The following is a 9,439-nucleotide window of genomic DNA, read 5'->3' on the forward strand; positions in this document are numbered from 1 at the left end:
GCCTGCTCACTGCATTTCCATTGCGGGCTTGCATGGCTCTGTGCTGTCAACCATGGGAATGGCTGACGGTCCTTTCCCTGGCATGTCAGCTCTCCTCCTGGCCTCAGTGGGGGGTTTGTGAGTTGTCAGCCCGCAGGAACAACCGAGGACAAGTGGTTGTAACGACTGTTACGGTTGTGTTCGGCTGTGCATGTAACCACCACCGTACAGCCCACCGCCACCACCCACTCCACGTTGGCGGGCGGGGCGGAAGTGACGACGGCCGGAAGTGCCGGGGGCGGAAGTTCCGTCGCGTTTGAAAGCGGCGGGCGGAGCGGCCGGTCGGTGCTCGGTGCGCTCGGTCGCCATGGAGCCGTCACCCGCAGGTGAGTGGGGCCGGTCCCTCCGTTCCTTGCTTTCGGCGGCCCGAGGCGCCTCAGGTGCCCGGTGCCCGTCTCCTCCTGCCGGGGCTGCGGGCGCCCCTGCGGCCTGGGGGGGGCAGCGGCTGCCGGGCTGCAGTGAGTCATGGGGGACGGGACCGGGGTGCTCTTCTTCCTCCAAGGGAATGCTGAAAGGGGGTCTGTGGTATAACCGTGGGGCCGGAGGGAAGCACGTTTGCCGGGCGGGGACGGAGCAGGACCCGGCCGTGCTCCCGTTGCTTTTACATTGGAAGCGCTCCTGAAGCAACGCCAAACCAGCGGTTTTTCTCAGGGCTCTCACCGTATCGGTTCTTGTAGTTGGGGACAGCGTAGGATTGTGATAAACTTTGTTCGCTTGGAGCGTAAATGTTTAGAACTTAGTAATTTACTGCGTATTGTTTTACATTTCTTTAGTAAAACCACTGCTGAAGCAGTGGAAAAGGCCAAGTGACTTGGTGCCTTCCATGCTTCTCAGCTTTGTTTCCATGAACACAGGAGCTGAGCCGATGACTCTCGGTTCCCCGACGTCTCCCAAACCTGGAGCTAGTGCTCAATTTCTTCCTGGATTCCTGATGGGTGATTTACCTGCCCCAGTGACTCCGCAGCCGCGCGCTTTAACGGGTCCTTCAGCCGGGGTGATGGAGATGAGGTCTCCACTACTTACAGGTCAGGATGCGCTGATTCCTGTTTGGTTTGTCATTGTTCTGTGTGACTGTTGCAGACCTGAATTGTTAACTCTTTTTAAACGTGGTATTTTGGGTATCAAGGAAGGTTGCTTTTACAGGCAGTATGCACCTTGCCTAATGTACAGATCTTGACAAATTGATTGTATATAGAACCATCAGTGTTTTCTGTTGGTTTAAAAGGGAGATGTTTCTGGCAAATTAGATGTAACTTCTGCCAGCTGCAGATTCATTTGCATTGAATTGTGAAGTCACCAAGATTGTCAGGCTTCTAAAAACCAGATGGAGAAAAACTGAAACCACTTACTCTTACTATCTAGTGGTTGTATTTGAAGTCTGCTGTAATTGGGCTGGAATAGTGACATTTCCTAGCTGTAGATGCATATCTCTTTCAAACCATCCTACTGATCCAACTAGAAAAAGTTCTTATCCATGTTTCTGAATTGTGGAATTACATGGGTTTTTTTCTTCTCTGAGAAGTATGAGTGAGTAGGTGTCCTGGGTTGAGCTGGGCTTAAACCATGACAGTAGGTAACACCTTCACTGATTTATTTCATGTGCTGGGTGATCTTGGCTTTTGTATTGAATCAGTTGGTATAATCTATATATCCTGTGGTATCAGTGTGCTAGTCATTTTGAAGGAGAAATTGAAGATTAAAGTACTGCAAGATAATTTAGATATTACTTTTATTCAGTTTCAAGCAGGATTGGACTTGCTGATCTTTCTGGGTCCCTTTCAGCCTTAACTATTCTATGTTTGGTGGTGTGTCGGTTTCCTGCTTCTTGTTCTTGTTAATTTCCCCTGTTGTCCCCCTATTGTTTGCTCCACTCCACTTCCTCCCCAAGCCTCTTAAGTGAATATTTATGAAATTGAAAATAGTCATGTGAATTTCTCCTGTTTTTGAAAGGCTTCATTAAAGCCTCAGAGTATCAGTTCTAGAAAAGGGAGAACCAGTGAGATACTAACACAGTAAGTATGTCACTTAAATTGAAAACCTTGATGAGTGTGTGCATCATGATATGTTGTAACAGTGTTAAAACATCCAAGGCGAGTCTTGAAGCTCAGAATTTAGAATTGAGAAGTACTGTGGAAAAGGTTAATTTCACATGTTTTGCAAGTGAAAACTGTTAAGCCAGACTACTTCCCCTCCCTCCCCCATTCTTCTTTTCCTGGGGGAGCCCACACAAGGAGTTCAGAGGTATGTCAAGATCTTTCAGTCAGTTTAATTCTCTGTTATATTGGAAGCCCCAATATTTACTAAATGGGAGAGCTGGTTTAACTTCACCCTGTCACTGCTCTTAAGATCTTACGTTTTTATTTAACATGAAATCACGTGAGAAGGAGAGGAATTTGAACAGTGGGAATGTGACAGCATGTGCAATGTCTGTGTGCATTTTGATATGGTTCTTCAGCATGTAGAAGGTTCGAAAAACCTTGCTTTTGCATCTCTGCTACAGAGAAGTTAGTTTCTGAGACAATCAAAATGGATTACTAACCTGCCTTGACATAGGAAGATGTAGCTATGCTCAGAGCTTCATAAAAATAACAAGTGCATGTAAGTAATAACAAGTGCATTTACTGCTGCTATAAAGGTGCTGGGTTAATAAGAGGTATAAAAAGTTTAGATGATACTGAGTAAGGAGGCGGTTTGACTCAAACATGATCTTCTTACGTAGAACATTCAAACCTGAACAATTTGAAACAACTAACAGCTTTCAGTGGAATTTACTTTTGAAGTTTCAAAGCAAGTAGCAGTGGAGTAAAATCAGAAGTTTTCTCATGCTCCTAATTTGTTTCTTTTGACTGCAGGAGGATCTCCCCCACACCCAGTGGTACCTACACATAAAGATAAAAGTGGTGCACCACCAGTTAGAAGTATATATGATGAATTATCTAGTCCTGGACTTGGATCAACACCTCTGACCTCAAGAAGAACAGTAAGTGGGTTGGGTATTGGCCTATTCTTAGCAGAAGATGTGACATATCTTAATGCTTCAGAGAATTCTTTAACTCTATTGTATAAGCTGCTGTAGCAAAATGGTGAGTTTGAAATTGCTTAGTCTGGGTGTTTGGTGTGCCTGTTCTGTGTAGTGTGAATGAGAACTGCAGTCATGAAGCTATCTCCTGTTGTTACTGGTTTTTGATAGTGTAGAGAATGGAAAATGCAAATCATGCCTCTGCTGTGTTTTCTACATAGCAAATGCAGACTTTTTGCAGCTTTTTGCATTCTTACGAATTTATTGGGCTGTTAATTGCCAGAAGGATCCAAATATGTGTTGTCTTTTTGCTTATTGGGCAATAGAGGCATTTACTGAAACAGGAATTTTGTGCTGAGTAAAATATCTGATAAAAGTTTGGGTAGAGATGTGGGGTTAATTTTGAAATTGTAACAGTAAAATTTCTAAAAGGTCAGTCTAATAATAAGCTCCTCTACTTCTGGTGAGCAGTCAAGCACCTGGTAGTAGGTTCTTCTTCAGTGAACGTGATCCTTTTTATGTAAGGAGGAAACCTTTCACTGAATGAGCAGTCTTTTTATTGAATGGTGCCTTCTGAGAAGTTTATTCTGAAAGTTCAAGTCCTCTGTGAAGGATGGGATCCACTACTGTCTTAAAGGACAAAAAGAGCAGCTGTCAGAATACCTGTTGCTGTGTCTACAGGTGCTCCAGTTTGATCTTATATCTAGGAAATGCCATGATTCAGGCTAAAAATATGCAAAAAGTATTTTGAATATTGAAATACTATCTTAAAAAGAAAATAACTACTTGTAACTAAACCTGAAAACATACTTTCCTTCAGTGCACTAAGTGGCTGAGAGGGAAAGTAAGTCTAGTGATTAGGAATACAAGTGGGGGTTATGGTCCCATGATCTGTAAGTTCTTTAGGCAGTTGAAAATCATATACTGGTAACTGATGATACTGGTTTGCTTTCCATCAGGATGCATGTGAATGTGTGAATTGCTGTATCATTGCAATAATAAGATGCCTATTTTGAAAAGGTTAAACTGTCCAGTTTCTAGGCATTGATACCTAAGTCTACTTGGTTTCATGAAGTATATGTGACTGCTGTTAGGTAATGGATTTTTCAGTTCCTAAAGCTTGCCCTAAGCCTAAACAAGCTTTCTTCTTGTTAGGTGATAAATGTCACACAGACCCTGAATCCTGTTGCTTGTGGTGCTTCCCTTCTGTAGTTTGGTTTACACTCCCATGCTATCTCAGATACTTGCATTTAAGCCTATTTAAGCTAGAATGTAAATATTGTCAAGTAACTTTTCATCAATAACTTAATAATCTTGTATTAAATATACATATAAATGGCTGTTCTTACCCTTTAAAGTTACTCCTAACTTAAAGCAAAAAGTTAATGTTCTTGTCTGATTCTTAAGTTACCTGAAAATAGTCTCTCCTGATCTGAGACATGTACCTGTAAGAATGATTTGTTACTTTATGTTTTTTAATGCAGGCTGGCTTTTCCCTAACACAGAGCCCATTGGTTGGAACTATGCCATCAACCCCTGGAACAGGTAGATGTCCTGTCACAATGAACCATCTACTGTTGTAATGCTTTCCTTCACACACAAAAATCATCACTGTTCTAGTACATCAACTCCTGGCTAATTTGTGAAGGAGTTGCATATTTATTAGCTTTTCAAAAGGAATATGTGCGGACTGAATTTCAGTTATCTTATTCCTTATTCTAAATTTGTTGTTGAACTGAGCCTGGAGGTGGTTGTATTTAAGTGAAGCAGCTGAGATTGTTGGGTTGTCTTCCATCTTTGTAAGATTTCCTGTCTTTTGCATGAAACTGTGGGTTATTGCTAAGCTTAATTCTGCTGGTTTGTTCCTGTTTGGCTTATGTATTAAGTTGCTAGTGTTCATAGGTCAAGGAAAAGCTATGGTGCTGATCATAAAGCTGACTAGCATGCCTGCATATATGAAGTTTGGCTGACTTACTGTTTGTCTGTCTGCAGTTTATCTCTGCCAAACTCTTTTGTATACAAGAAAAGTGCTTGATGCTGAATTTATCCCTTCACTATAGTCTCTTGAGCTTATCTGTCTTGCAAAAATAATTTGTTAATACCATTTCAATTTAACAGCTTCAAGTGTGTTCAGTCCTGCAACTATTGGGCAGCCTAGGAAGACTACTCTGTCTCCTGCTCAGCTAGATCCTTTTTACACTCAAGGTGATTCCCTGACTTCAGAAGATCAACTTGATGACACATGGGTAACTGTATTTGGGTAAGTTGGTTTCCAAAGTGTTAGAAAAAACATGGGTGAAGTCTTTATAACATGTGGAAAGTACAGGGATGTTGCTGTTGTCTGTCATTCCTAGGTTCTGCATGAAATATAGCTGTGGTTAAAGCCAGCAAATGCATATGTTTTAGTGAAGCACTCTAACTTAAGCTACATGTTAGTTTTTTCAGGTTAGAAAGGCACCATTCTACTGTTAAGGCGTGTGATGAAGTAAAAATGCCTGGAAGATGATATTCCTCAAGTTACTGGTTTTAAAATGGCATTTACACTGGTCTTTTTTGGATTTCTAAAACCCTTCATAGGGTTACATCTTTAGAACCAGAATTCTTAAACTATTAATTTTTTGACTATTTTTGTCTTTCAGATTTCCTCAAGCATCAGCTTCATATATTCTTCTACAGTTTGCTCAGTATGGAAACATATTAAAGCATGTGGTATGTCTTAGTTTGGGACTTATTTCTGAAACCATTCTGGCTCATTCTTTAAAAAGCTAAATTTCACAATTTTCACTTAATCTCATGCAGATGTCCAACACAGGAAACTGGATGCATATTCGATACCAGTCTAAGCTTCAAGCCAGGAAAGCCTTAAGCAAAGATGGAAGAATTTTTGGTGAATCTATCATGATTGGGGTCAAGCCGTGTATAGATAAAGTAAGTTAACATCTGCCTTTATTTAAAAATAAAGCACTCTTATTTGGATGTCCTCTTTGTTTGTTTTTTTCCCCATTCGTTTATAGTTTTCAGATTATATGGTGTCCTATCCTGTATTTTGGATAGCTGTCTCATGCCAGTTGTGTTTCTGAGTTTCTGGTGTCTTTAGGCTGAATGCTGTGCTCCACTGAGTCAAAATGTAGTGAATTGGGTCTCCACAGGCTGGTTGTCATTTCCCACCTTGTTTTCTCTGGGTTCTGGTGGAACTTTTGGTTCCCATCAAGTTGCTTGCTGCCTCTCCCATTCTACATGCATTCCTTTCTAAACAGAAGTTTACAAAATGAAGTATTTTGACTCCTTTTCTAGCATTTGCTAAGGGGACTGGGTGACAGTCATTGGGAAGTTGTATCTGAACAGAAAAGTTGATAAAGGCTTGGAGACTGTCCTGTGTGCATCAGATGAAACATTTTGGAAGTATTTAGAAAGAGAGTGTTATGTTACTTAGTTAAACTGTGCCTGAAAAATGTTACTACTTTGTTGCAAGTCTTGCAATTTATTTTCTCTAAACATTTTCAGACTTGGCAGACATTTAGTACAGGCAGTGAACGGATTACAAACTTTCACTACTTTGCAATGGCATAATCCAGTATATAAACGATTGCAGCAAGGAAAATGCTTAGTGGTGGTGTATCCTTGTGTGCTCTGTACTGAGACGCAATTTACCTGTGGTTTTTGCTTGGTTTGAGATCTTCTATCAAACAATTCGACAGAATAGATAATTCTAGATAATGAAGGTGAAATAGTGTGGTGGTTTTTTGTTGCTTTTTTAGTAGTTGTTTATATTAAGTTATCTCTCTCTTTTAAGAGTGTGATGGAAAACTTTGAAAGAAGCTCTATATCCTCAACATCTTCAGTTTTCACTTCACCTACAAGATCTGTCGGCACACCAGTACAACTTACAAATAATACTACAAGGATTTCTACAATGAGACCTCTTGCAACAGCATATAAAGCTTCCACTAGTGACTATCAGGTATTTTAAGGGAAATGGAAACATGTGTGTTTGTGCTATCTCCTCTTAGAGGTTGTATGAGGCTGTATGCAGGTGATCTTAGCCTTCTCCTGTTATTTCCTTAAAGATGTGGTTCAAGTACAAACTCAGTCTGTTCAGTTTCTAAAATAATAAAACTCTATACATTAATGACCCATATCCTGGGCCGCATCTAAAGGAGCATGACCAGCAGGTCAAAGGAGGTGATCCTGCCCCTCTACTCTGCTCTCATGAGACCTCACTTGGAGCATTGTGTGCAGTTCTGGTGTCCTCAGCATAAAAAGGACATGGAACTGTTGGAACAAGTCCAGAGGAGGCCACGAGGATGATCAGGGGCTGGAGTACCTCCCATATGAAGATAGGCTGAGAAAGTTGGGGCTGTTCAGCCTGGAGAAGGCTGCGTGGAGACCTCATAGCAGCCTTCCAGTATCTGAAGGGGGCCTGCAGGGATGCTGGGGGGAACTGTTCATTAGGGACTGTAGTGACAGGACAAGGAGTAATGGGTTGAAACTTAAACAGGGGAAGTTTAGATTGGATATAAGGAGGAAGTTTTTTGCTGTAAGGGTGGTGAGGCACTGGAATGGGTTGCCCAGGGAGGTTGTGAATGCTCCATCCCTGGCAGTGTTCAAGACCAGGTTGGACAAAGCCTTTGGTGATATGGTTTAGTGTGAGGTGTCCCTACCCATGGCAGGGGGGTTGGAACTGGTTGATTGGTTGGGCCTTTCCAACCCTAACTATTCTATGATTCTCTGACTTGTCACTTTTCCAGTGTTTAAGTGCTGGTTTTGAAAATCTTTCAAATGTGTTTTGTCAAAATATAGAAGCATGTAGGGAAAGAAAAAAAACAAACTGGGTAGTATAAAAAGAATTAACTATACGTTGACTGATTTTTTTTTTTGTTTTTGTTTGTTTTTGTTTTTTTCCTCCTCTCTTTCTCTCTTCCTTTTTTCCCCCCCTGTCTTTTAGGTTGTTTCTGACAGACAGACTCCTAGGAAAGATGAAAGTATTGTATCTAAAGCAATGGAATATGTGTTCGGCTGGTAATATACAAGAGGAAGTAACACACTAAGTTGGTCAGGGTTTCAGATATGCTACTGGCATCCATGGTTAGTTGTATAACTGTTGGTGGCAGTATTTTAACTTACATCTCACCTGATATGCCTTCAGTTGATTCAGCAGACATGTAGCTTGCACTTTAAATGATGGCAATGTACACATGGTCTTAAACATCAAATAAATGTAAATACAACTGCTTTTTTCCCATCTGTGCTCTGATTGCATGGTTTTAGAAACAAATGTCAGCACTGACTTTTCCTCTGTGATTACTTTCTGTAAATGACTTCCCAGGAAGCTGGAAATGTTAAAACGGCAGCTCTGTTTACTGACACCTGTAATGTTGTTGGGGATTTCTTGCTGGAAAGACAATGGGCTCCTTACAGGATGAACACTGTGCACAGCTGGCTCCCAGGGACAGGGACTGTACATGTGATTTAAATGTCTTTATCTGGATTCTTTGCTGGTTTATAATTATCCCTGGCATAATGTTCTAAATGTCACAGCAACCTTTTCACTCTGTTTTATTAATAAAGCTAAATAAAGTTAAGTTTCTCTTAGGCTGCTTTTTAAACTAATACGAATTCTATTAGGAAAACTATTCACCGTACTCTCAAGTATGAAGCTGCCTAATGTTAAAGTGCTATCAGCAGAGCAGATGCTACTGATTTTTCCTGAAGTAATACCAACTGATGTTAAAACTAGCCAATATTTAAATGTCAACTTCATGTGTATTTTATCACAGTGTGTACTTAGAATGCTACAGCTTGTTACCTGTTAAGACAGAAAACTGACATACTGAAATAGGTGAATAGAAAGATTCAATATGTCAATGACAAGACTACTTTCATTTGAAGACTTGTAAGAAATTTTCTCCAAGGTCTTGTCTTAAGCTCATACCCTTTGAGAAAAAGGTTTCTTTGTGATCTGGTAAGAGAGCAGTTTTTTCTCCAATACTTGGGAAACTACATGCAATTATTGCTTTTTTTTGTGACTATATTAGTGTGATCAACATTGTCATTTTTGTTGGGGTCAGTGGTGTGCTGGTCAGGTGAATTCAGTAGTATTCATATCCATGCTTTGCTTCACACTGCAATGTTCTCTCAAGGTTCCTCAACTGCACTACTGTGATGAGAGATTAGTCCAGGAGCATACCTGATGTCTTCATGTGCTAATGAACATCCAGTTTGCAGAATTAGGCTAGAGATGGTCCTGAGAAAAATCACCAAAGCACTTAGAAGTCAGGTTTCTGCATCAGGGCAGTTGGCTTAATTGTATGCTTTTAGAAGTAACATAGGTACAGGTGGATTCAGAGATTTGAGATGTATTTTACTGTATTTGCTGACCGA

At 40.8% G+C, this 9,439-nt stretch overlaps 1 protein-coding gene across 1 annotated transcript; it reads left to right on the forward strand.

Annotated features, from left to right (window-relative positions):
* The first annotated feature begins 284 nt into the window (after positions 1-284).
* Positions 285-8,640, forward strand: NUP35 (nucleoporin 35). The gene is made up of 9 exons (XM_034065710.1): positions 285-365; positions 894-1,064; positions 2,892-3,019; positions 4,543-4,603; positions 5,177-5,318; positions 5,698-5,767; positions 5,858-5,986; positions 6,852-7,019; positions 8,004-8,640. Exons 1-9 carry the CDS (start codon positions 347-349, stop codon positions 8,079-8,081), a joined length of 966 nt encoding a protein of 321 aa, XP_033921601.1. The 5' UTR covers positions 285-346; the 3' UTR covers positions 8,082-8,640.
* The last annotated feature ends 799 nt before the right edge of the window (positions 8,641-9,439 follow it).

This window comes from Melopsittacus undulatus, chromosome 8 (assembly GCF_012275295.1).
Source record: "Melopsittacus undulatus isolate bMelUnd1 chromosome 8, bMelUnd1.mat.Z, whole genome shotgun sequence".
NCBI classification, from domain to species: Eukaryota; Metazoa; Chordata; class Aves; order Psittaciformes; family Psittaculidae; genus Melopsittacus; species Melopsittacus undulatus.